At 36.4% G+C, this 24,631-nt stretch overlaps 14 protein-coding genes across 14 annotated transcripts; 8 read left to right on the top strand and 6 right to left on the bottom strand.

The window, feature by feature from the left end:
• Positions 1–10: 10 nt before the first annotated feature.
• PRCAT00003508001 (RidA family protein) lies at positions 11–487 on the bottom strand (the record flags this gene model as incomplete). Its single annotated transcript, XM_062953444.1, has 1 exon — positions 11–487. One exon carries the CDS (start codon positions 485–487, stop codon positions 11–13), a length of 477 nt encoding a protein of 158 aa, XP_062810246.1.
• Positions 488–1,517: 1,030 nt separating this feature from the next.
• PRCAT00003509001 (uncharacterized protein) lies at positions 1,518–3,185 on the bottom strand (the record flags this gene model as incomplete). Its single annotated transcript, XM_062953445.1, has 1 exon — positions 1,518–3,185. The coding sequence occupies one exon, from the start codon at positions 3,183–3,185 to the stop codon at positions 1,518–1,520; it is 1,668 nt and encodes a 555-aa protein (XP_062810247.1).
• Positions 3,186–4,725: 1,540 nt separating this feature from the next.
• Positions 4,726–6,369, top strand: PRCAT00003510001 (uncharacterized protein; the record flags this gene model as incomplete). The annotated part of the gene is made up of 1 exon (XM_062953446.1): positions 4,726–6,369. One exon carries the CDS (start codon positions 4,726–4,728, stop codon positions 6,367–6,369), a length of 1,644 nt encoding a protein of 547 aa, XP_062810248.1.
• A 341-nt stretch (positions 6,370–6,710) lies between these two features.
• Positions 6,711–8,180, bottom strand: PRCAT00003511001 (uncharacterized protein; the record flags this gene model as incomplete). The annotated part of the gene is made up of 1 exon (XM_062953447.1): positions 6,711–8,180. The coding sequence occupies one exon, from the start codon at positions 8,178–8,180 to the stop codon at positions 6,711–6,713; it is 1,470 nt and encodes a 489-aa protein (XP_062810249.1).
• Positions 8,181–9,303: 1,123 nt separating this feature from the next.
• Positions 9,304–10,329, top strand: PRCAT00003513001 (phytanoyl-CoA dioxygenase family protein; the record flags this gene model as incomplete). The annotated part of the gene is made up of 1 exon (XM_062953448.1): positions 9,304–10,329. The coding sequence occupies one exon, from the start codon at positions 9,304–9,306 to the stop codon at positions 10,327–10,329; it is 1,026 nt and encodes a 341-aa protein (XP_062810250.1).
• Positions 10,330–10,611: 282 nt separating this feature from the next.
• On the top strand, positions 10,612–12,174 carry PRCAT00003514001 (cytochrome P450; the record flags this gene model as incomplete). Its single annotated transcript, XM_062953449.1, has 1 exon — positions 10,612–12,174. One exon carries the CDS (start codon positions 10,612–10,614, stop codon positions 12,172–12,174), a length of 1,563 nt encoding a protein of 520 aa, XP_062810251.1.
• Positions 12,175–12,551: 377 nt separating this feature from the next.
• On the top strand, positions 12,552–13,277 carry PRCAT00003515001 (uncharacterized protein; the record flags this gene model as incomplete). The annotated part of the gene is made up of 1 exon (XM_062953450.1): positions 12,552–13,277. The coding sequence occupies one exon, from the start codon at positions 12,552–12,554 to the stop codon at positions 13,275–13,277; it is 726 nt and encodes a 241-aa protein (XP_062810252.1).
• A 656-nt stretch (positions 13,278–13,933) lies between these two features.
• On the top strand, positions 13,934–14,881 carry PRCAT00003516001 (dihydrodipicolinate synthase family protein; the record flags this gene model as incomplete). Its single annotated transcript, XM_062953451.1, has 1 exon — positions 13,934–14,881. One exon carries the CDS (start codon positions 13,934–13,936, stop codon positions 14,879–14,881), a length of 948 nt encoding a protein of 315 aa, XP_062810253.1.
• Positions 14,882–15,044: 163 nt separating this feature from the next.
• Positions 15,045–16,316, bottom strand: PRCAT00003517001 (uncharacterized protein; the record flags this gene model as incomplete). Its single annotated transcript, XM_062953452.1, has 1 exon — positions 15,045–16,316. The coding sequence occupies one exon, from the start codon at positions 16,314–16,316 to the stop codon at positions 15,045–15,047; it is 1,272 nt and encodes a 423-aa protein (XP_062810254.1).
• Positions 16,317–16,644: 328 nt separating this feature from the next.
• On the top strand, positions 16,645–17,712 carry PRCAT00003518001 (alpha/beta hydrolase; the record flags this gene model as incomplete). The annotated part of the gene is made up of 1 exon (XM_062953453.1): positions 16,645–17,712. The coding sequence occupies one exon, from the start codon at positions 16,645–16,647 to the stop codon at positions 17,710–17,712; it is 1,068 nt and encodes a 355-aa protein (XP_062810255.1).
• A 34-nt stretch (positions 17,713–17,746) lies between these two features.
• Positions 17,747–20,164, bottom strand: PRCAT00003519001 (uncharacterized protein; the record flags this gene model as incomplete). The annotated part of the gene is made up of 1 exon (XM_062953456.1): positions 17,747–20,164. The coding sequence occupies one exon, from the start codon at positions 20,162–20,164 to the stop codon at positions 17,747–17,749; it is 2,418 nt and encodes an 805-aa protein (XP_062810256.1).
• Positions 20,165–20,526: 362 nt separating this feature from the next.
• On the bottom strand, positions 20,527–20,907 carry PRCAT00003520001 (RidA family protein; the record flags this gene model as incomplete). Its single annotated transcript, XM_062953457.1, has 1 exon — positions 20,527–20,907. One exon carries the CDS (start codon positions 20,905–20,907, stop codon positions 20,527–20,529), a length of 381 nt encoding a protein of 126 aa, XP_062810257.1.
• Positions 20,908–21,213: 306 nt separating this feature from the next.
• Positions 21,214–22,719, top strand: PRCAT00003521001 (uncharacterized protein; the record flags this gene model as incomplete). The annotated part of the gene is made up of 1 exon (XM_062953458.1): positions 21,214–22,719. One exon carries the CDS (start codon positions 21,214–21,216, stop codon positions 22,717–22,719), a length of 1,506 nt encoding a protein of 501 aa, XP_062810258.1.
• Positions 22,720–23,364: 645 nt separating this feature from the next.
• PRCAT00003522001 (ketopantoate reductase family protein) lies at positions 23,365–24,378 on the top strand (the record flags this gene model as incomplete). The annotated part of the gene is made up of 1 exon (XM_062953459.1): positions 23,365–24,378. One exon carries the CDS (start codon positions 23,365–23,367, stop codon positions 24,376–24,378), a length of 1,014 nt encoding a protein of 337 aa, XP_062810259.1.
• Between the last annotated feature and the right edge of the window lie 253 nt (positions 24,379–24,631).

Below are 24,631 nucleotides of genomic sequence, written 5' to 3' on the forward strand. Positions count from 1 at the left end.
TATAGCTTGATTAAGTGTCAATAATAGCCGTGACTTGGACTTCAACTAGCATGCCTTTAATACCAAGTTGGCTTACACCTAATATAGTACATCCTGGTCTATTTTTATTTAAATACTTTTCATATACCTTGTTCAAAGCATCGCCAAATTCTTGAGATTGAATATCGTTCAAATGATATGTTGTCAACTGAATAACACTACCCCAGCCATCCAGAGCGCCAGCCCCGACTAATGTCTTTTCAATGTTTTCGAAAGCATTGAACATCTGAACTTCTATACTAGGAGTATAGGAGAACATGTCATCATCACATCCGATATGACCAGAAGTGAAAACAAAACTTTTGTTAGATGGTACAATAATGGCATGGGAAAGATTGAATGTTTCCGCTACACGTTCCTGCTCCCCTTTCACATTTAAACATTTAACGCCATGTTCTGAAAGGGTTCCTGTATATTCAACTGACTCGACGGTTTTGTTTTCAAGCATTTTTACTTCAGAAGATGGATACTAAATAAACGAAAATTATACGGGATTCTCTCCATTTAAATTATATGGACTGCGTGTCTCTAATTTCCTCAAAGATGTACTTGAAAACCATCCTGCTATATGAAAAATGTTTAAACAATAGGCTACTGCCGATTTTGTCGCTTAGATTACACTAAGTAAGTAAGACTGGAGCTGTGAAAATATGCATATGATTGATAAAGAATAATTTTTTTAAATGCCTTTACCAGATATGGAAAGCAAATAATAGACTAAGCATGTTTTGAGAGCATTTAATCTGTTGGGAGAGAAATATCAGACTAGATAAGTTATGACTTTCAGGACATACATACCAGCTTATGAAAGACTTTCGCACATGAGGCTTTAGTGAGACTGGTATATCCGAAATAAACAATCGCGCTTAGCGCATACTAAATAGTCTAGGTGGTCCTGAATGTAATGTGTTATCTAGTATCCTTTCTTATTCATGCAGCAGCCTGCTTCTCTGGCAATAAGAGCGATCCTACCCAAGTGAGCTTTGAACGAAAGGGAAGATAATTCCCAGCTGAAGCCGCATGTATTTTAAAACTGGCTTTATAGGATGATTTTTGCCTCAAATGTATAGCGAAAGAATTTTTGTCTATTTATATTACCTACCAAGCTTAAACAGCATTTATTTATACCCATCCTATTCTTATGAAAGAATCAGGCAAGAAAGATCTTAGACCAATTTTTCTCCTGAATTATAAATATGTAAGGTGCGCAATCATAGGTGAGGAAGAAACAATAATTGAGTGAAATAAAGATCCCATTTATATCGGAGTACTAATAGTTTAATGTGACAGTTAGAAGCATCTAAAACATTATGTCTTATGAATTATAGTATTAATGCAATACATTACAGAGTGTTTATTCGAAGTCTATATTGGATTACATGAATTATTTTGTCTAGATTTGAACCAAATTTAAGTAAAATGTTCTCAAGGCATACAATAGTACTTTGATTGACCATTTAAAAAGCATCGATTCCGATTTATGAAGATTTTAGCAATTCATCTACAAATTCACCAAATTTACACAATTCTTCATCATCATATCTTCTAGCAGTGAGCTGCAAACTGATTGGAGCTCCTCTAAATACTTCTGGATCTTTGTACAAATTATATTCATATTTCTCAATGTCATTTCTGGGAATATATTTCTCATCAACGAGATCAATGGAAGGATCTTGGAATAGCCCTGTTGGGAAGATGACATTTGGCATATCAAGTAGATTCCACAAAGCAGTATATCCCCAATAATGAAGGGTATCAGGAACCGGTGCAACACCAGCATAAGTGGGGCCCAATATAAAGTCGAAGCCATTTTTTTCCATTAATTCCAAGTAATCGTCTCTAATTGAGTCTCTAGTAGCAGTAAGTGCTCTTAATTCATAAACACTGACTGGATTAGTGCCTTTTCCATAACCCATTGCCCATTTTGTTAAATGAGTCAAAGGTTCTCCTGATGCTCCTAAGGCGTCAAGCTGACCCTTATTGCTATCTGCAGAATAAATCATATTTACTACCTCAAAAGCCTCTAACGTTCTTGGCAAGTCAATCTCGACAACTTCTACACCGTTCTTTTCTAAAATTTTCTTTACATACTTCAATCCTCTTTCGATAGGTGGATGGGGACGCACAATGCCATCATCAAGAGATATAGCAACCCTAAGCTTTTTTGGTTCTGGAAACGGCACTTCTCTCCATGGGAGAGGAACTAATGTTGAGTCAAATTTCCAAGGTTTCTGTTCGATTACGCTTTTCATCCAAAAGCTCAAATCTTCAGAAAATCTAGAAATGGGACCCATGAGACAGTAAACGGTTTCTTGCCCGGGGATAGTCGTAGAACAACCTTTCAACGAAATTCTCTTTTGGGTTGGCTTTAAACCCCAGCATCCGCAAAATGCCGAAGGAGCCCTAATCGATCCTCCAATATCTGTCCCCACGCCCATACTAGACCCTCCCATACGCACGATGATTCCTTCACCACTAGAGGAGCCACCCGGACCTAATGAAGTATTATAAGGATTTCTACCACGGCCTGTTATCAAATTAATTGAATCCAAATGCATCAAGCTTTGAGGCTCTGTAGTTCTAACATAAAACACAGCACCTGCATCATAAAGGTTTTGAACAGTAGTAGCATGTGATTCAGTCACATTTTCAATAAGTGACACATAAGCTCCATGGGTCACTCTACCTTTGTAATTATAATGCTCTTTCAAGGATATTGGTAATCCATGCAACGGACCAACTGTTTTACCATGTTTTTTGAAATAAGCATCTAAAGCTTTTGCTCTTTCACGCCCCTCATCGATGAAGAATTCCATAGCACAATTAGTCAACTGATGGGCAATAATTGCTCTTCTGGCAAACGCATTGAAAGTTTCAAGAGAAGAAAGTTTTCCTTCGGAGATTTCTTTGGCCAAACAACACGCAGATTTCGAAGTAATATCCAATTCTTTCTCGGACAATACCTTATCAGCAACTAGGGTGGCATTGAAAGGTTTATCTAGATCGTCTGGAACTAATGCTGCTGGCGCCAAATATTCAACTACAATACTGTCTTCTAAATTTTTCAAGTACTTTGCAATTTTTGGCTTCCATGTTTCAAATAAAACAGGATCAGTTGTGTTATCTGTGAATTCGGAGTATATCATTTTAATGTTTTTAGAAGATCGACATTCATGAAAATACTAAAACGAAGGAGAAGGACCTTTTATAAATGAAATTATAATTCCCCTATTCAATAATGAAAAGATGGTTCTTAGTTGATCTGTTTCATAACAACCTCCTGAGACTACCGTTTTGAAATACAATAAGCGCAAATTAAAATTATAGGTGTATCTAGAATCGTGAAGCATAAACATTGCTGGCGCCCATTTTCTTATCACCGCGAGCTTAAGTATTTGATTATTAAAAAAAAGTAATGATAAGCGCGACTAATCGGCTGCATAGAATACGTTGAGCTAAGTGCCGATGGTTTCTACAAGAAAACAAATATCTGTAATGCACATAACTCGCCCAAAAAGGATTAATCTAGCGCAAGAAAAAATAAATCAGAACAGTAGATAGTAGTTTTGTGAAGCATGTATCAGAACTAAAAGAAAACCAACCTATTGTAGAGATGTAATTAAAAATACGATTGCTTCAGATTCATGGTTCTATCGGAGGACTGTAAATTTTCATGAAAAATTGGATAAGACACTACAAAAGTCGGAGACCTAACATGAATGCAACTGGTTTGAAGTTACTTTTCAAAAGAATCTAATTAGAAACGCTATTTACCAAGAAACGGCATGTTTTTGGTGATAGTACATTTTTAATTAGTCTTATTCCTAATCTAGTTACATTTATTATGGAGCGGTGATCTGCTAGCTCAGTTTTTCTCCATTATGAAAACCCCTGATGTCTTTCATATCCTTAGTTCCAGGGATATTTGTTAAGATCTTACTGTTGAAACACGGCCATCTTTTCCCAAGTTACAAATATTATAACAAAGAGACTATATATTATTGTTTCTCCTTTTGTATCAATGCAAAAGTACAACTACAGCTCATGTTTGAGATTGCTCATAGCCATGAAAGTAAAATTTTTTTTAACAACCTTTCATACGTCGACTAGCAGATATACTTCGAAGCTGGTTTTGAAAGAAAAACTTGGTCTAGCTTTACATGTAGTTTCCTCTTGTGTGTTATATATCTTTTTGATATATTGACAATATCATTGATTAGCTCATAAGCTTTGAAATCAAAGAGGAAGTGACTGGTGACCTGTTTATCAAAGAGAAAGATAACCAAAAAAAACTAGTTATCGCCCAAACAAAAACTAGTTATTGCTGACAATCTTGTGACAAGGACGAATAAAGGTGGAAATAATTTTAAGGGTATAACATGATAGCTTTTATCCAGCCATATGCATGAGATGAGTTAAAAGAATTGTCATCAAGTTTACATAGAAATGGTTGGACTTCACACTTTCTTGAAAGCTTCAAATTTAAGCGCTATCATTCGGCATAAACAACATTTATTTGAATCGATAAAACGTTATCGAAATGCCTGCATAAAAACAACCCTAAAAGGTGCGTTCAAGCGCGAGATAAGACTGAAAAATACAGAACTCATGATAACAATAAAGCATTTAAAAAAGACCATTACACATAGTTCAAGACTTTGAAAAACCAATTAGACAAGTAACACAATGACTTTTAATGTTGACGAGGTTCCTGGAACCACGAAGTTAGTTGAAATGGATCCTCTAGCTCTTGAGATGCATGGATCCAAAAATAAACGAGACGATGTTATTTTAGTTCCGACACCATCAGATGACCCGAATGATCCATTAAACTGGTCAAGAAAAAGAAAGTATATGCACATGTTTTGCCTTGTTGTTTATGTGTTTAGTGTTGGGATACCGACAACATCTATTTATTCTGTCCTTCCAGCAATTGTTGATGCCACCGAAATGCTGTTGGATACTTTAAATGATGGAACGGGATACATGTTCTTATTCCTCGGAATAGGTTGTATGATTTTTCTTCCTTTATCCTTGCAGTTTGGTAAACGTCCAGTTTATTTATTTTCACTGTTGGCTTGTTGCCTAATTAGTATATGGCAACCATATGCAACGACAAGCGGAACTTGGATAGGAAGCAAAATTTTACAAGGCTTTGTTGCTGCTGCCGTGGAGGCGTTACCAGAGGTATCTATATCAGATGTTTTCTTTGAACATGAACGAGCAACATGGATGGGAGTTTACGCGATATCAGTATTTGGTTCTAACTATTTGGCTCCTTTAGTAGCTGGTTTTATCGAAACAGGGATGGGATGGAAATGGGTTATTTACTTCAGCTGTATTTGGAATGCAGTTGCTTTTGTATTTATTCTTGTATTCATGGAAGAAAGCGGCTATAGTAGAGCTCCTATTAAAGCTATTGAAAAAATTAAGTCTATCGAAGAGAAAAATCCACAAACCATAAATGTTAACCAGGTCATTGACCTCGAGAAAACTAATTCTAACATTTCCCCAATCTTGAGTACCGAAGAACACATTAATAAAGAGATACCGGAAAAAACTTTCGTAGAAAAGTTAAGTTTTCGAAGCCCATCAAAAAAGTTTCTTCTTTTTCATTACCTATTTGGACCTTTCCAAATGTGTATGTTTCCAGTGGTCTTATGGTCAGGGTTCTTGTATGGCTCGGCTCTTATTTGGTATTCGGTTATGAATGCAACCCTTTCTTTGGTTCTCACTAGCAGTCCATACAACTTCTCGAGTAACATGACTGGAGTGGTTTATGTTTCACCTTTGATCTTCGCTATAATATTCTATTCATATGCAGGTTGGATCTTGGATTACTTAAAGATAAGACTTGCAAGAAGAAGAAATGGATTATCCTTAGCAGAAGATCGTTTGTGGTCCCTAATATTATACATGATCTTGGGGCCAGCATCTTTGATTCTTTGGGGAGTAGGTGCTGCACATGAAGTTCATTGGTTTGGACTAGTGATTGGAGCTGGTTTAATGGGTGGCTTAGCACCAATTGGTTGCAGTGTCAGCGTGACGTACGTGGTTGATACTTACCATGAAATGTCCTGTGAATGTATGGTCGTAGTTATAATGATTAGAAATTTAATGGGCTTTGCAATCAATTATGGGATTTCCCCATGGGTAACAAACATGGGATATCAGAATTGTTTTATAACAGCAGCCTTTGTTTGCTTGGCTTGTTTCTCCACTTCACTTTTGATGATTGCTACTGGTCCATATTGGAGGAAAAAGTCAAAGAATCTTTACTGGAATTTGGTAACAAAAAAACACTTAAGAGAAGGCATCACAAATATTTAGTTGATTATTTAAAGTTTTCAAATTCAGGGAATCATTTTAAATGCATTCTTGATAAAGTAATATACATCTGCTTGTTGACATAGCTTTAGTTTCTAAATTACAGTATATGTAACTCACATAACAATGCAATGGGGCCACATTACTCAATTGTATATATGCCTGAAATACTTTGAAATACTTTAAGAATATTTTGAGGAAATTACAGTGATTACATTTCGGATTCATAATAATCTAAAAAACAGAATAAATAGATATCATATAATCCAAAAAACATCATAGTCTTCAGTAAGATGCTAGTTATGATGTTTTGCAATGGAAGAATAATATTAACGAAAAGTGTGCTAGACAGGAAGAAAATCTTTGTTTTCGGAAGCAAATGCCATAATGCATGCTTCAACAGGCTGTTGCGTTTCCCAAATATCTGTGACAATCTTTTTCGTGCTTGAAACAACACCAGTAAGAGTAATATTATAAAGACTATCAATATAAGACAACCAAGTAAGCCTTTCTTTATTATTTTGACATTCACACCCAACAATAAACAATGGCCATATCATTTGAGTTACTATCCTGTCATTCTGATCCAAAGTACCATAAACATCTAAAAATTCATTAATTAAGGGCTTTATCATTACTTCGTTATAACTGATCACTCTAATCAATGAGACATAAGCAGCAATAGCCCAGCACTGGGCACATTTAAGCTGACATTGATAATTATCATCCTCAAGGCCAGGGATTACATATTCTCTGTATTTCACGATTCTTGCCTCAAGACTATCATATGACATTCTTAAGCTAATTGAGTTATTTGTTAAAATGTTTCGTCTTAACTTGTAACGAATCTCTGAAATGGCCCTCAATATAACAAATATTTGTCGGGGGCAACCCATTATCTCTCTAAGGGAAAAGGAGCTATTGTCACTACCGAACCACTCATCCTGACAAAGCGGTAGTCTGCAATCATAAGACGTTATAGCAGCAATACAGTCAAACCAAGACAACACTGCTATCAATGATATCAAGTCTTCATTACTGGTATTTTCAGCCATGTGAACCAAAAGCTCATCTCCACTCACAATATTATCAAATACCAGGAAACATTGTCTTGCCGAAGAGCTGATTCCACTTTCAATAAATGTATATATCAAGAATATGTATATGAGAACTAATATCATGAATGAATTCAGCGCATCATTACTAGTAATCTTCATTCCTGCCGCAACATTCTTAGGACCAATTAGTTTCAAGAAGACTTCCATTATAGAAGACAAGTAAGTGACGCTGTTTGTATAAAGTTCTTGGTTCTGATGATTTTTTCTCTTTTGTAAATGAACACTGGCAATACATAAAAAACAATTCTTTGCGACATCAAATTTACAATAGCTTAAGGTCAATTTGGCCCATGGTGCTGCAGGATTTGCGTCCAATAATGGCAATACTTCTTCAAAAAAATGCTTCAAAAGAATATTCTCTTCTTTATGAGATAAAAGCTTCGGAAGAGCTAAAATATGACCTTCTTGTCTTTGACTTAGTTGGGCTGTGCCATAATCCTTTAAGCGAATCATATAATCTTGAATTACTTGATCTAGAAGCAGAAAATGGTTCAGATCTTGAGAGTCATTATCATTATCTTCGCTAGAGCTGGATTCCACAGGCAAGTCTTTCAAAATCGGCGATGTATCTGCAATGGTTTGAATATTGGACTTTGGACTGAGCAATTCTTCGATATGTGGATAGACTGTAGCAATCTCTTGGTTTTCTGTCGTCTCCTTCTTTGAAATAGTTGGGTTCTCAACCCTTACTATCATCTTATCAGAAGACTCATTCAGGATAAGGTTTCTGAAAGGCTGTACCTTGACTGGTATTCCTTGTGATACTTCGGAAGCGATAATTTGATTTTGATTTTGCTCTGGGTTTTGCTCTTTAATATGTTTAGTGCCTTCAGATGACGAGCTAGAAAGGCTTTTGGGATTCGCTATAAAAAATCCCTTCCTTGAGCTCTTATTTGAGACGTCTTTATTCTTATCAACAACGAATTGAAGTTGAATATCATATCCCTCGCATTTTCTTCCACGCCTCGTACAATTTTTACAATAGGGTTTTCCTTCGTCACACTTTTTGCGCCTGATTCGTTAGTTATACTCTCATAAAAGAGAACAAATAAACATACCTTTTCCTGCAAGTCCAACATCCTGTCCTAGTCCTGGTGAATGTTCCCATTAAAAGTATTTATTTTTTATGGATGACAATAAAATCTCGGATTTCTTTTATATATAGGCATTTTTTTAATCAGAACTTATCAGTAATTTTTTATCAGCGACATAGTATTGGCCACAATACTACACATAGGATTTATGATAGAACTCAAAACAAAAAAGAAAGATCGGACTTTCACCGAAAATCACAAAAACGATTGAAGTGGCCCTAATACGGTCTTTATCAATTATTGAATTTTAGGTTAAAATTCATAATATGAAGCATGTTGTTTCTTTTGCAAGCGATTATTATTCATTCTTACGCGAAATCTTTACTTCTATCTATCGGGGTTCATGCCATTAAAAATCTTACGAACGAAGTCTTTCTGTTTTCACGTACTGATATCGAATTTTTGCTCAGATGTCAATCGTTCGTTAATTTAAATCTTACTGCTTCTCACTTATACATCTCTTTCTCCCATTGTCGCCTGAAATAAGGTAAATCTACCTTGTAGAAAGGTTTTCTTATCATGGGGGGTTATCTCTGTTAGCTTCGCGGATGCAAATTCTGAATTGGGAAAATGTAGGCGCACCTTAAAGTTGAACTCTGATGCAGCCTCTTGAGCGGAAAAGATAAAAATATATATAGCTGATATATATATATATATACCTATATATCTGCTACGTTCATATTTCATTCAGCAAGAAGGAAATCATAACTTTAGGAGAATTCGCAATGCAAGTATACTCTAAAACTGCTGATAATGTCACACTTTTCGAGGATGGCGGAGTAAAGAAAGCAAAAGCCAGAACTGTTCCTGATGAGAGGACAATGAAGGTTACGAAGGAAGATCTCACAGTAGATGAGCCTGTAACTGCTGAGAAAATAATAGAGAAACTAGAAATTTATGGTGGTTGCTTGGTTAAGAACTATTTATCACTCGAGGATTGCGATGCAATCTTGAAAGATGTAAGGCCCTATTTGGATGCCGATAAGGCATGGGAGGGAGGTTTCTTTCCCAAAGAAACCAGGAGAGCTAGTAGAACCTGTGTTAAATCAAAGGTGGTTGCTGAGAAGTTTTTAGCTCATCCGTTAAATATTGCAGTCTCCAATAACTTCTTATCAAAGGAGAATTATTTTATTGTAGGAGATAGAGCGGCAACTGGATTTTCACCAGCTCAACACAATTCAACAATTACTTTTGATGTTGGTCCTGGTGCGAAAGATCAAGAGTTGCACCGCGATGATATTCTTCATCATAATATCAGACATAAAATGGATAAATACGAATATGGATACGAAACTGCAGTTGGAACCGTTTTGGGTCTTTCTAAGACCACAGTAGCCAATGGAGCAACAAGATTTGTTCCGGGATCTCATTTATGGGACCATTTTAGGAAGCCCAAGGAAGAAGAATGTGTTTACGCAGAATTAGAGAAAGGGGACTGCTTTTTTATGTTGGCATCATGCTACCATGGAGGTAGTGCCAATACTACTGAAAATGAACATAGAATTTTGATTATTCTTTTCATGACTCAGGGTACCAACAGACAGGAAGAAAACATATTCTTGGGTACACCAATTGAATACTTTAAGTCGTTATCAGTTGATGCTTTGAAAGCTTTAGGATTAACCACAAGTGAGCCATTTTGCGGTTTTTACGAATTGAAAAATCCTCTTGAGTTCTTAAAGCCTTCGTACAAAGACCCTGGAAATGATGACTTATTCACAAATGCTTATCCCTATGTTGAAACTGCTTAAATTAAATAATTTGAAGCATGTTAAAATTAAGTAGAACACATTTTATTAGTCTTTATTTTTTAGTACAAACGCTTGTTTTGATATAATAAACTTGAAATTTTTTCAGTGCCTGAGCTCTAGTCTACAATTTTGAAATTGCTACTGTGTGCTTTACAAGAGCCTATAGGTAACCTTAAACAAACAGGCACTATTTGACATATGATAATTTTTTTTTTGGGGGCTCATAGCGCACTCCCCACATCAAAAATCTACTTAAGAGTTCATTTTTGCGATTTGGAATGAATGTTACCATTAACAGCTACCATGATTAACTTTCATCAGGAAATATCCCAGCTCAATGGCTGGTTAATAGTAATTGTATTATCTATAAGTATATTCAAATTAGTTCAGCTTGCTAAGCAGACATTTCTTGCACATAAATGGGGTTGTAAAGCCATTAAGAAATCTAACGAAGGGAATGTTTTTCGAAGACCTATAGAACTTTTGAGAGTATGGAAAGCAGGAAGGCTACCAGAAGAGCATCGAAAAAGCTTTGAAGAAAGTAATGCCGACACGATGTATACTTCTGTTCTTTTTAAGAACATAATTCAAACCAAAAATCCCGAGAATGTTAAAGCAATGGTTGCAATACAGTTTAATGATTTCAGTATCGGTCAAAGACAACAATACTTCCAACCTCTCTTAGGACATGGTATATTTGCTTCAGAGGGAGAAAGATGGAAACATTCTAGACTTATGTTGAAACCACAGTTTGTAAAGGAAAAGGTAGCACATATTCAATCATTGGAACCGCATTTACAGGCTTTTTGCAAACATGTGCGTGATCAAAATGGAATATCATTTGACATACAACCTTTATTTCATAATCTAACGCTCGATGCCTCTACCGAATTTCTCTTTGGGGAATCCATTGAAACTTTAAGAACTGAAAATAATATTAGTAGCTTGGAACACAATACTAGGACCAATTTTGAAGAAGCGTTCAATATTTCCCAAAAATACTTGATGCTTAGACTGATTGCGGGTGGATTTTACTTCCTAATCAATACTAAAGAATTTCGTCAGGCTAATGCAAAAGTTCAGGATTTCACTCAATATTATGTAAAAAAAGCACTAGCAACTAGCGAAGAAGAATTGGAATCTAAAAGTAAAGATGGGTATATCTTTTTATACGAGTTGGTAAAGAAAACAAAAGATCCAAAGGTTATTCAAGATGAACTATTGAGTATCATGTTAGCCGGAAGAAACACTACCGCAAGTCTTTTGTCGTTTATTTTTTTTGAACTATCAAGGAACCCTGTTATATGGGAGAAGCTCAAGCAAGAAATTTATGCTTGTTTTGGAAACAATGATAGCGTTAATCTTGGGGACATAACCTTTGAGTCGATGAAAAGATGTACTTACTTGAGATGGGTTGTAGATGAAACTTTGAGGATGTATCCTCCAGTTCCGAATAATTTAAGAGTTGCCAGAAAAGATACCACCTTGCCTAAAGGTGGTGGCCCTGATGGAATCTCCCCAATTTTTATTCAAAAGGGACAAACAATTGTTTACTCCACTTATAGTATGCACAGACTGACTGAATATTATGGGAAAGATGCCAATACATTTCGGCCAGAAAGATGGTCAGATCTTAAAAGCATTGGTTGGGCGTATATGCCTTTTAGCAGTGGCCCGAGAATTTGTCTAGGACAGCAGTTTGCTTTAACAGAGGCGTCTTACATAACAATTAGGCTAGCTCAGATATTTCCTACGTTGCACTCATTTAACAACGAATACCCTCCCAAAATTTTGGCTAACGCAACCATGAGACTCATGGACGGCAATTTTATAAGTTTATCTTGAAAAGTCCTTCGCGAGAATGATAATGAAAGAAAATGACATAACATAGGAAATGCATGTATATATCGAATACCGTGTTTGCACTTTTTTTGGCTGTATTCACGCTCTAGTATTTATGGGTAATATTTAGTTCATTGAATGTGTGAGAGAAAATGAAAGATCGCTTGGTTAATAACTGTAGCTAGTCGAAATAAAATTTAAGAAGTAAATCATTAATAAGTACATAGGATCTGCGGTATCCACTATAACGGATCCATTAATATATTTTGAATATCAATCATTGTTCATTGATTTTTGTCAATTTTTTATCCACATTGGCCAAAAAGAAAAATAAAATTAAGTACGATGACTTACTATTAAAATAAGATGCCAGTTTAACGATGTCTAATATTTATTCAGAACTCACTTTTAAGTACCCGACTTGTAAAGAAGAGGATGAATTTCGTCAAGATTATAATCGTCGTATGCTGGAGAGACTTCTCTCCACTATGAAAATAAATGTTGATCCAATCTTAGCAGGTGTGACTGAAGATAACAGGTACACTTGTGGTATTGTTGCTCGGCCTTCAGAATCATTAACAGAAAAAGTACAATTAATTCAAAACATAATTAAGTCTTCTGTGAAGGCTAACCAGGCATTATGGTTTCTGCCTCCAGAATTGTTACACTTGACTGTATTAGAAATCGCTCTGCTTTTACCTAAATCTTCAATCATGAAAATTGTAGAGGAGGTTCTTCCTCACATTGAGACGATATTAAGAATTGCAAATGATGGTCCAGTTCTCAATGAGCCATTGATATGCTTTGATTCCAATGCTATCGCTGTTTCTTTCACTTCTGTTGGGAAATGCAGCTCACGGTATAGACAGGACGTCTTTGAAAGTGTGTCCCTATATGATATTAAAGCCCAACCAAGGTACTTATCTCCTACAATGCATATAACGATCGTGAGGTTTGTTAAAGAGCTCGATGAAGAAGACATCAAATCTCTTCTACAGAAAGTTGATGAGTTAAATTCATCAATTCAAAACTTTGAATGGAAGGTTTCTAAATGTGAGTTGAATTACGGCTTGGGTTGGTATGGGCAACCAAAGAAAGGTATTTAACAGCCCAATTTTCAATTCCAATGTGAAAGTGACATCGAAATCCTGGGCTTAAACGATAAAACACATTCCTAATATGATTACTGAAATATATACTGCTTTGAAGAGAGAATGAAAACTTTACTGAATCACATTTGCTGAACGTAGGTTTTAAATTGAGTTGAAGAAATCATTTCTCAGTGAATTCACTGACTCCTTAGGCCAATCTAAAGGCGATCATTTGATCTTATCTTGTGCATAAAATATCTTTCCAAAGTTCGTATAGGAGTAAACATTGACAGAAAAATACGCTACTAGCTAAAGAAATAATTCTAGATGCACCTATAATTTGTAGAAATGTCTTGCTTCTGGTTGATTCACTGCTCCTTTAGAATGGGGCGAATTGTTAACGATCGTTGGTTTAGGAGAAAGCTTTTGGTACATTGTCCCCCCACCCCCACCATACATATTCTTATATACAAGCTTCCCCATTTCCAAACTTAGTAATATGTTGCGAGCATACCCGCATCCAATTGAGCAGAAGTCCCTCCACCTATAGTCATTAGTATTTGCATCAATTTTGAGGTCTTGGTTACCAAGTATATAATATTCAATATTCGTATATAATAAGAGAAAACTTTTGCATCTTATATTTATCTCAGCCTTTGGTTTCAATAATAATGACGATAAGCAACAAAATAATTCCTTCAGGGATCTACTCACCAGTTACAACCTTCTTCGAAGATGATCCTGAAAACTCTTTAGATTTAGAGAGCCAAGTTGAACATGCAAAAATGTTGTATACGAACGGTATAACAGGGTTGCTAGTCTCAGGATCTTTAGGTGAGTGTGTGCATTTGTCAATCCGTGAAAGGTACAATATCGTGTCAGCAATCAGAGCTGCAATACCAGACGAAAACTTCAAACTTATTTCAGGAGCGCCACCGTTAGGATGCATAAGAGAAGCAATTGAAGAGTCCAAGTCAGCTTTCAAAGCTGGTGCTGATTTTATCATATTATTGGTTCCAGGTTATTTTGGCCCTTCCTTGACTAGCCAGCAAGGTATCATTGAATATTTCACAAAAATTGCTGATGAGTCCAGCTTGCCGATTATAATATACAACTATCCAGGCACTTGCAACAATGTAACTTTAACAATTGAAACCTATGAGGCTCTTTCTCTTCACCCTAATATTGTTGGGGTGAAGTTGACACATTTTGACATGGATTTGTACACGTTGGTTGGAAACAGTCCAACTATTCGTAAAGCCAACTTTAAGGCGTTCACTGGTTTAGGTCAAATCCTTGTGCCAGCAATGTCAGTTGGGATCTCGGGCGCCATAGACGGGTTGTCTGCTTTATTTCCAAAAGTTATGGTGAAGCTTTTTAATTTGATTAAGGAAGGAAATATTCAAGAAGCTTCTAGGATACAATATTTCGTAACCAGGGCAGAAAGAATGATAGCTGAGATGAACGTCATCGGTGTAAAATACGCATTAAAAGAAATTTATGGTTACGGGAAATTTTTGGGAGGCAGACCTCCATTAAATAACGTATCTCTGTTAGGCTCATACAAGAAGTACAAATTAGATTTGGAGACGTTGGCACAACTTGAAAAATCTTTATAGTTAAATATGGTGCTTTTTTAGGTATTTAAATACTTAGTCTGATACATATTTTTTTATTATTTAATTCTAATGTGTCATTCTAACTACTTACACTTACATTGATTATTAAATTTTGGCATTAAGTTCGATTATGTATATACACATATACACATATATACATGTATTACCATCCCCTATAAGGAACCCATACATCGACCACTTCATCGGAACCATCAGTGACGTAATACCAAGGATAGGAAGCAGCTGTGATACAGCTATGCTGCGGAACGATACTCACGATCGTGTCTAAAGGTATAAATTCTGTCTTCACTGATTCATCTAAAGGTACACATATCCCATGCTCCTGACTCAACCTACCAACAATCCAATTATTATATTGGCTGGGTTTAACAATTTTCCCATGGCCTGGTATAGGGCCAAATTCTCTAGCTAAAGCAATAACACCAGCATTTACGAGTTGCTCTCCAGGTCTTTTTGTTCCTCTATTAGGGTACGTGGAAAGAACTTGAGCCATAACCTTGCATGAAACATCTTCATACCCTATACAATTTGTGGCTACTTGTTGTAAGTCGCAAAATGGATAATTTCCAGCATGAAGTTCCAAGTTACCACTCAATTCCTCTCCTAATAAGGAACTCACGCTCTCATTCGATAAAACTTCTGAGGCATGAGCTGTTGGCGTTGCTCCGACAGAAAGCTGTAAATTATTCAAGCTGGGATCAATTTCAATGGCTGCTTTAGCTGCTTCATTTACATGAGTTATTTCATGAAGTAGAAATGTCTTCGCTTTCTGTTGAGAATCGGAAGAATATGAGTGACCGGCATGCGCATAGAACCCATATAATTCAACATTGTCTTTCGTATCATTGTCGGTCAATAGTTTTTTTAAAGTTTCGTCTAAGTTATCTGTTTTAGTCACCAAACCGGCTCTGTCAGTACCCATATTAATTTTGAGAAATATTGACCACTTCTTAGTACCAGGGTTCTGCTTGTTATATTCTGATAACGTATCCAATTGCTCGACGTTGTCTAGCATCAATCTAAGGTTCTGAACTTTGGAAGACAAAGCTGCTAATTCTCCTAACCTTGATTTCACGACAGGTAAACTGAATAGTATATCCTTGATAAGACCATCCTCAACTAACTGCATAAGTCCCCAAGCTTCCAGTAGAGTTGATACGACGATTCTGTCCGTCGTGTTAGAGCCAGTACCCAATTGCAAGCGAGTGCCTTCTAGGGTCTTATGAGTTTTTACATGTGCCCTGAAATCCGCTTTCAATTTCGTGGCATTGGATAACATCCTCTCACAATTCCTATGAAAGATTCCTCGATCAACAACGAAAGATGGCGTCGGAAGGTCTTCAACATTTTTGCCTTTGTAGTTTTTAAGCAAAGTAGCTTTATCTGCGAGGGGATATAATTGAGCTGGAAACATTTCTGAAGTAAGCACTTCAAAAACCAATATTAAGTAATGCGATATAGTCAAGTATTTAATTTGATCTCAAGTTATTCTGAATATAAAGATTTTATGGTGGGGGACATTATTTCAAACGTTAAACTAGATCTAACACGAAAGTATTACCTGTACACCGGAAATGCATATTGGGAAATAGATAAGATATTACCCCCCACTGGAATGTACCTCCGCTGTTCAAACTGTACCAATCAGGATAACAATATGAACATCATTTTGATATATAAAAGCGGTAAAAGGGGTAGATGTATAGCTAGAAGAATCGAACGAAAGCAAATAAAACCAAAAAATGCCTAAAGTTCAAGCTGATTATTCTTTCGAAGGAGGAGTACCGGAAACTCCTTTTAAATTACACGAATCAATGCATGGAAAATTGGATCCAACATATGTCGAATTTTTCAACACAACCGTTGCTTATGAACCAAATATCATATATACACATCGTGTACCATTAGATAAATTGAGAAAAGGAGGAAATGTGATTCCCGGCCAATCACCCAAGTTGGAGATGGCTGAGATATACGATATCAAAATTCCAAGGAAGTATACTAGCGCACCTACATCAATACCAGCTAGGGTTTTTGTTCCAAAAGGCGACGTACCAGCCGAAGGATTTCCACTTCTCTTATGGTTCCATGGCGGTGGATGGGTTTTAGGTGGCTTAGATACAGAGAACTCTTATTGCACTAAGGTTGCCGACATTTGCAAATGCATTGTGGTGACTGTCGACTATAGGTTGGCTCCAGAGCATCCGTTCCCAGCTTGTGTAGATGATGCATTTGAATCAGTAATGTGGGCATTCCAATCTGGACCAAGCGAATTGAATATAGACAACCTGAAAATTTGCTTGGGTGGTTCGTCAGCAGGCGGTAATCTTACGGCAGTCGTCACTCATAAGTATGCTTCAAGTCCATTATCTGTTCTGCTCCCAAAGATTAAATTTCAATTGATGATTGTTCCCGTCACAGATAATTCCGCCTCGCCAGAAACTCATCTTTCGTGGCGTGAGAATGAGTACACTCCACAACTACCATCTGAGAAAATGTTGTGGTATAGAACTTTATATCTACAAAATGGGGAAGAAGAGTTGACTAATCCAGAATCGTCTCCAATTTTTTATTCTGATGAAAGTTTTGCAAAGGTCCCACCTTGCTTCATAGCAGCTGCTGAATGTGACGTTTTGAGATCAGAGGCTGAAGAATATGCTGAAAAATTAAAGAAAAACGGAATTTCAACTACAATTAGAATATATCCCAAGGTGCCTCATACCGCGATGGTTATGGATGAGGTTTTGCAGCAAGGGAAGGATCTAATTAATGATACTACTTTGGCGGTCAAAAGCGCCATCAGCAATTAGGAGTATACTAGACAAAAATGCATAAATTGTTACTTTAATCCTTAGATGCATACATATCCTCACAGGTTGTCTTTTTTCGTCCCAAGCATCTTTCTATACAATTTTTGAATAGATTTGAATACTCAAATCCAACTTCCCATTTACAAGATTTGTAGGACTTGTAAGCGATCTTTAATAAGCCGACAATATGATTTTTTGATTCTATATTGCGCAAAGTCTCCGCGTGTAACTTTATTGAATTGTGGTATATTGCACTATTATTCGCACCCAAGGCATGAAATTGACCTCCCGGGCCCCTTGATAGTTCTCTTCTAATTCTTCGTAAATAATCATAGCCATTCTCTTTAGCAGGATAATATCCAGATATATCATATTTATCAAATATATCACACTCCGGTCCTTCTAACGAAAAATTATAAGCAAATATCACCAAAATAGCACTTGCTACGACATTTTTTCTATGCAAATGTGGATCACAATTAGGGTCGTAGGTGTAGGTTAAATCTTCATTTTCAGGAGACAAAAACATTTCACAAAGAAACAAATAAGAATGTATGACGGCAATCCGGCCACTTTCACTATTCGACCAATCAACTATTCTTTTTGACACTGCTTCATATTCCGAAGAGCTAGCTACCACATTCATTCTGCTTGGAGCTCCCGCATATATGATATAATCATAATGAGTGATGCGTAAATATATTTGAGATATATGATAGAGACAAAACTTGCAACGCTTGTCGTTAGCTCTAAGCATTGGCGGCAAATTATTTTGATCGTAAAGTGCAGAATAGACTGACATTTCGTTACTACAACATCCTCCCTCTGAAACATCAATTTTCCATACATCAATTGCAAGAGAAATGGTATCTCTCCAAGAATCCTTAATGGAGTTCCAATTCAAGGAAGATAATTGCAAATCCTTTTGCTGCATTTGAAACATAATTGTCAATAGTCCGGCTAACAATATCCTTTTTCCAAATGTATTTGTATGAACCTTCTGCCTGTTTAAGACTTTTTTCAAGGCAACCAAGAACTTCGGAGTCCTTGTTGGCGAAACCACTTCAAACTTTTGATCCATGTTCTCAAATTCCCAAAGGCTATCATCACAAGGAAGCGAAAGCTTTATTTGATGAGCGTAAAGGATTACCATATGGCCATACACAGTAGCATGAACAGTATCCAAATAAAAAGCCATCAATGTGGCCCTTTTCATCGATTCAGCCTCGATCCACTTCTTCCAAACTTGACTTTGTAATGCATAAGATCCGTCTTCAGCATCTTCCTTTAACGGGTCACCGCCTAAAATTGGAGAGCGGCGAAGAATTTGTATTTTCGTACCATGATGAAGATAAGCTCTCTCATGTAATGCCCTGCTGCTATTAGTAATTTCATAAGTTTCCAATAGAAGTAAACTTTGGATGACCCAAACCTTAGCAGGAGGTTTGCAGTCAGGGTGGGCAAAGATGAGCCATCTTAAAGATTCAGCTATTTCCATGGCCAAAGCTTCAGGGTTAGCGTGCATCACATTGCCATCATCTTTGATACAGCTACTTAAACTGGCGCCTAACATAATCATCGCAAGCAATAGCAATGGATGTGCTTCAAAATTGGAGAACGATGGCCTATGCAAAATAGGATATTGTGGATGAAAGACTAACCAATAAGTTTCCAAACACTTCTCAATTCCAAGCAAGCTGAAATCATCGTTCAATCCTAACGATGGAATTATTTTTATCATATTTTTTCTAACAGTCTCGTCAATTGTTGTTCTTCTATTTGAATTAGGAAAATTAGGTGAAACAGACAAAATCTGGTCTAACAAAGATACAGGAGAATGGGAATTATGAAAATCAATGTAGTTTCTATTGGAAAATGCCCCAGTGTTGTCTAAGCTCAGGGGGCCCTTATCAGAGCAATTATCATCCTGAAAAAGCCAGTCAATTAAGTCAGAAGGTGAAAGGGATTTTGTTAAAAAGCCAGCTTCACTTGTTTCACTGCGATTGCTTTCTTGAAGCTGTTGAGAGAAGGCCGAAATGCTGTTCAGAAGAGTGCCATGACTAGATTGTTGCAATAAATCGGTCGTTACAATGCTCTGAGGGCCAGAAGATAGTGATAAACCCATGTCTATTGCGTGCCCATTTCTAGCATTGGTGGTGGAATCTTTGTTAATCAATACAGGATGGCTCTCAGTTGGGTATGGTCGGGACAACAGCTCTGCTTGTTGTAAGGAGCTAACATCTTTTCGAACATCAACAATACTGTTTACTTTATTTAGTTCTGAAACACCCATATTCAGTGCTATATTTTCATAAGAGTTCTCTTGTCCTGTTTCACGCTTCTCAGAAAACGTATCATCATTCTGACCCATCACATTGCTACTATTTACGCTCTGTTCGGCGCTGCATTGATCGCTTAAACCATTCTTGTTATTGCTTTCTAGTCCCAACATAATGTTTGATCTCTTAATGTGTCTTTTGTAGTGTTTTTCTTTAATATCATTCCTATAGAATCTTTGATTACATCCTGACCAACTGCAAATATATTTTAACGACAGCGGATCATGGTTTCTTTTGTGTCGGGATAAGTGATCATTCCTTGTGAACTGTTTACTACATATATCACAGGAAAATATGCCATAGTTTCTTTTTCTTTTCTTTGGTTGTGAATCTGTATTACTCATGGCTAAAGTGCCTGGTTTAGAGAATCATCTAATTACGGAGGGTTAAAGTAATAAATACTGCTTACATAATAGATAATTATTACAAGACATTTAAATTAAACTATTTCCTTTACATACAGTTTATATGAAAATTAGTCCATTGATGCAATTACTTCCAACTCAACTTTAATCGCAGCATCCATGAACGCAGCAACCACACAACTTCTTGCTGGTTTTTGAGGAAAATGCTTCGCATAAATTTTGTTCATAGTTGAGGAGTAATCAGAATGTGAAATGAACATTAAGACTTTAAATACCTTGTCAATTGAGGTTCCAGATGCCTCCAAGATTTTTTTAACATTAGAAATAGCTAACTCTGTCTGTTCCTCTAGTGACAGTGGTATCTCTCCAGTGGTATAGTTTTGGCCCACAATACCTGAGGTGAAAACATGGCCATTACTTTTCCACGCGGGTCCCAACACAGGATGTTCCTGCCCATCAATTGCCGCCCATGTAATCTTTTCCGCTGTCATAGTGAGGCTCTATATATGGATAATACTAATGCTAAGGAGTTTTAGGTCATTATAATTTTCATTGGTATTTATATGGTGGGTTATTTTGGACAACAATAGAATTGGTGGGGGCAGTTGCTTATCTTATGACTTTACTGCCTGCCACCAAGTCGCTCCCCGTAATTCAAAAAATCTCTCCGATTATTCTGTTACTATTTTGGTCATCAGTGGGCAAACAATCATAATCACCCAAGCCAAGGCATATAAATAAAGCATGTCTGGCCAACAAGGGAGACTCAGTTAGAATTCAATTCATTAATTATCGATATGGGTAAGGGTTCTGTATTGAATCTCGATGTGGAGTCGAAAAAATCGAACTCTTCAAGCGACTTGAAGGTTATTTCAGCCAATGGACAAGAAGTTCCTTTGAATGATCACTATATTGATCATGCACTTGAAAGAAGAGTTTGCAGGAAGTTAGACTTCAGAATTTTGCCTTTAGCAGCTATCATGTATCTATTTAATGCTCTTGACAAAGGAAACATAAGTAACGCAAAAACTGATGGTATCGATATTGATCTAGGTATTGCAGGCGATCATTGGAATTTGATGTTATCGATTTTTTATATACCATTTGTGTTATGTGCATTTCCTATTTCCTTAGTCATTAAAAAATATGGGCCAGCTAATGTGATTCCATGTTTGATGTTTTCTTTTGGAGCTATTAGCCTTTTGGCTGTGTCGGCATTTAATTTTGGTTCTTTGATGACAGCAAGATGGTTTTTGGGAATGGCAGAACTGGCGTTCTTTCCAGGGATTATTTTTTATTTGACCAAGTTTTACCGACGTTTAGAACTAGCAAGAAGATTGTCCATCTTTTACGCTGCAGCGAACATCGCTAATGCATTCTCAGGCTTACTTTCATTTGGCGTCTTTCAAATCAATAGTTCCCGTTTACATGGATGGCAAATATTGTTTTTAATTGAAGGTGGTTGCACAGTTGTAATAGCCACTATTGCTTTTCTTGCTCTTCCAAGGTCAGTTGAATCTGCCAGTTTCTTTACAGATGAGGAAAGAGAATGTGCTAAGAACCGTGTGATGACAGATTCTTCAGCTCTTCAAGGTGTGGAGATGGAATTTAAGGATGCTTTGAAAGTTTTTAAACACCCAGTTGCTATTCTTTGGATGTTCCAAGAAATCTGTATTGGTGTACCAATTAATTCAATTAATAACTGGTTTCCTCAGATCATTGCTGTTTTGGGAAAATCAACTGTTCAAACGAATTTATACACTGTAGCTCCAAATGTTTGGGGGGCAGTTTCATTACTCATAATATGTTTTTCATCTGACCTTTTTAAGGTAAGATCCATATTTATTTGTATTGCTGTTTTACTGACATTAATTGGATTTGTGGTTTTTGGTACTATTGATGTTCAAAAGAACCTTGGTGCTGCTTATTTCTCTTGCTTCTTAATGACAACCGGCGTTTCTGCTTCGTCTGTTTTGACATCCACTTGGTACAACAATAACACACCCAATGAAAACCGCCGTGTTGTCATTAGCGCGATAGGTGTACCCTTAGCTAATGCAGCAGGGTTGATTTCAACAAATATCTTTAGGCCACAAGACGCCCCCAAGTATGTGCCAGCTTTGGGTATTACTGCAGGTTTTGGTGGTCTAGCAATTTTGATTGTATGTGGAATTTCTATATTTATGATTTTTGACAATAGAAGACGAAACAAGAAACAGGGAGTAACCCTTTCTTATAAAGATATATCGACTTCAGAATTGGGAGAAGGTCCTGCGAACCCAAACTTTAGATGGATGCTTTAATTTGTGTTATGACTATAATTTTCAATTCTCGGTTTTTAATTACTACATTCAAATATATGTCTTGATTTGACAAGTGTCAACTCCCTCTAAGATAATGTAATATCTTGTTTTTGCCTACCTCTTATCTTCAAGTGCATCAATAACAGTTTTTTAACGTATTTTTGAAGTTACTTAAGAGGTCTTACAAAAGATGCGTTTTCGATATACTTGAGAATCTTGGAGTATTTTGCACTAGAGATATTTTCTTGTCTTTTCTTATTTTGTATTTCTAGAGCTATCTTCGGGCCATTTTGCAGTCGAGCAATGATGCTTCTTTAAGCAAGTAGATAAGATCGGGATTAGGAAAATAACCTATTCAAATCTCTTAAATGCGTAACACTAAAGAGAACATAAATAAAACAACTCTCCTCTGAGCTACTTCGAGACAATTCCAAGAATCAGGCAGCTATAGAATTCTCTACGAAATAACATAATGCTTAACGCGTTATCGATCGTAAAACAATAATTGATATTTTTCTTCTAACCGCGCATCGGTAAAACGTCGCCAAATACTTTTCTCGGAAAAGCTGATAAGGATAGTACTTAATCGAGCCAAAGTCGCCACTTCAATTATTTATAAATATTATAGAATTGAGAAAGAGCAAAATGACGAAATCCAAAGTTATCATAGTTGGATCCGGTGGAGTTGGTGCAATTGCGGCATATGGTTTGGAGTATGGAGGTAAAGCAGAAGTGACATTAGTCATTAGATCAGATTATGATGTTGTGAAGAAAGAAGGATTTGAGATTAAATCATGTGACTATGGCCATATTAAAGGATTCAAGCCTTCTAAGATTGTCAAAAGTGTAGAGGATGCCTCCAAATTTGATCCATTCGATTTTATTATTGTTACGACAAAAAACATTCCTGATGTTTTTAAGGTTGAAGATATCATTGAGCCAATTGTTACAAAAAATTCAACTATAGTCTTGCTTCAAAATGGTATTGACATTGGGGCTCCTATCTTAAAACGCTTTCCTGAGAATAAAGTTTTGAGCGGCGTTAGCATGATTTCGTCTACCAATTACAATGGGTTCATTGACCATGAAGGCAAGGATGCATTGAAAATAGGTTATTTTCATAATGAAAATATTGACTCGAAAGAAGAGAAGGAGGCCTGTGACAATTTTATTGACATATACGCAAATGGCCTCAATTCTTGTACTTACGACCAAGATGTCAAGTCTACAAGATGGCGAAAATTGGTATATAATGCTACATTTAATACTATCTGTACTTTGACTGGCGTTGATACAGGTCGTTTGGAATTGTTTGGAGGAGTAGATAGTCTTGTTCGGAAAGCAATGAGAGAAGTGTTGAATATTGCTAAGTCAGATGGTGCAGACATTCCTGAAAGTGTCATTGAGACTATGATAAGATCAGATGATGGTCTATACTACTCACCTTCAATGTTAGTAGACCTGAGAAAAGGAAATTTCATTGAAATAGAAGTGATTTGTGGTAATGCTGTGAGAATTTCAGAGAAAAATGGTGTCGAGGCACCGATATTAACCTTGGTTTATGATTTGCTTAAAGTAGTTCAATGTAAAACTAAAGAAGAAAAAGGACTTATAGTCGTCCCAAAAGAGAGATCTGTTCCCGAAAATAGAAAGACTTGAGATCATATGGTTTGTCATATCTCTTTGAAATAGTCTTGCAAATAGATCTACTGTGACGGCCCAAATTGAATTCACTCAATTCTCGAGGTTTATTTGAAAAGTTAATACAAAATTCCATACAATTGCCTTAAAGGTTTCAAGCGCTGTAATACTATATTACATTATCTTTCTTTGTCGAAATCAGAGAAACGTGTAAAGTTCATTCATTCTCATATGATTTATTTCAATCTATGTATTTCCAAAGTCAGTTTAT

This window comes from Priceomyces carsonii (assembly GCF_900007245.1).
Source record: "Priceomyces carsonii strain CBS4050 genome assembly, scaffold: Debaryomyces_carsonii_scaffold_4, whole genome shotgun sequence".
Lineage (NCBI taxonomy): Eukaryota > Fungi > Ascomycota > Pichiomycetes > Serinales > Debaryomycetaceae > Priceomyces > Priceomyces carsonii.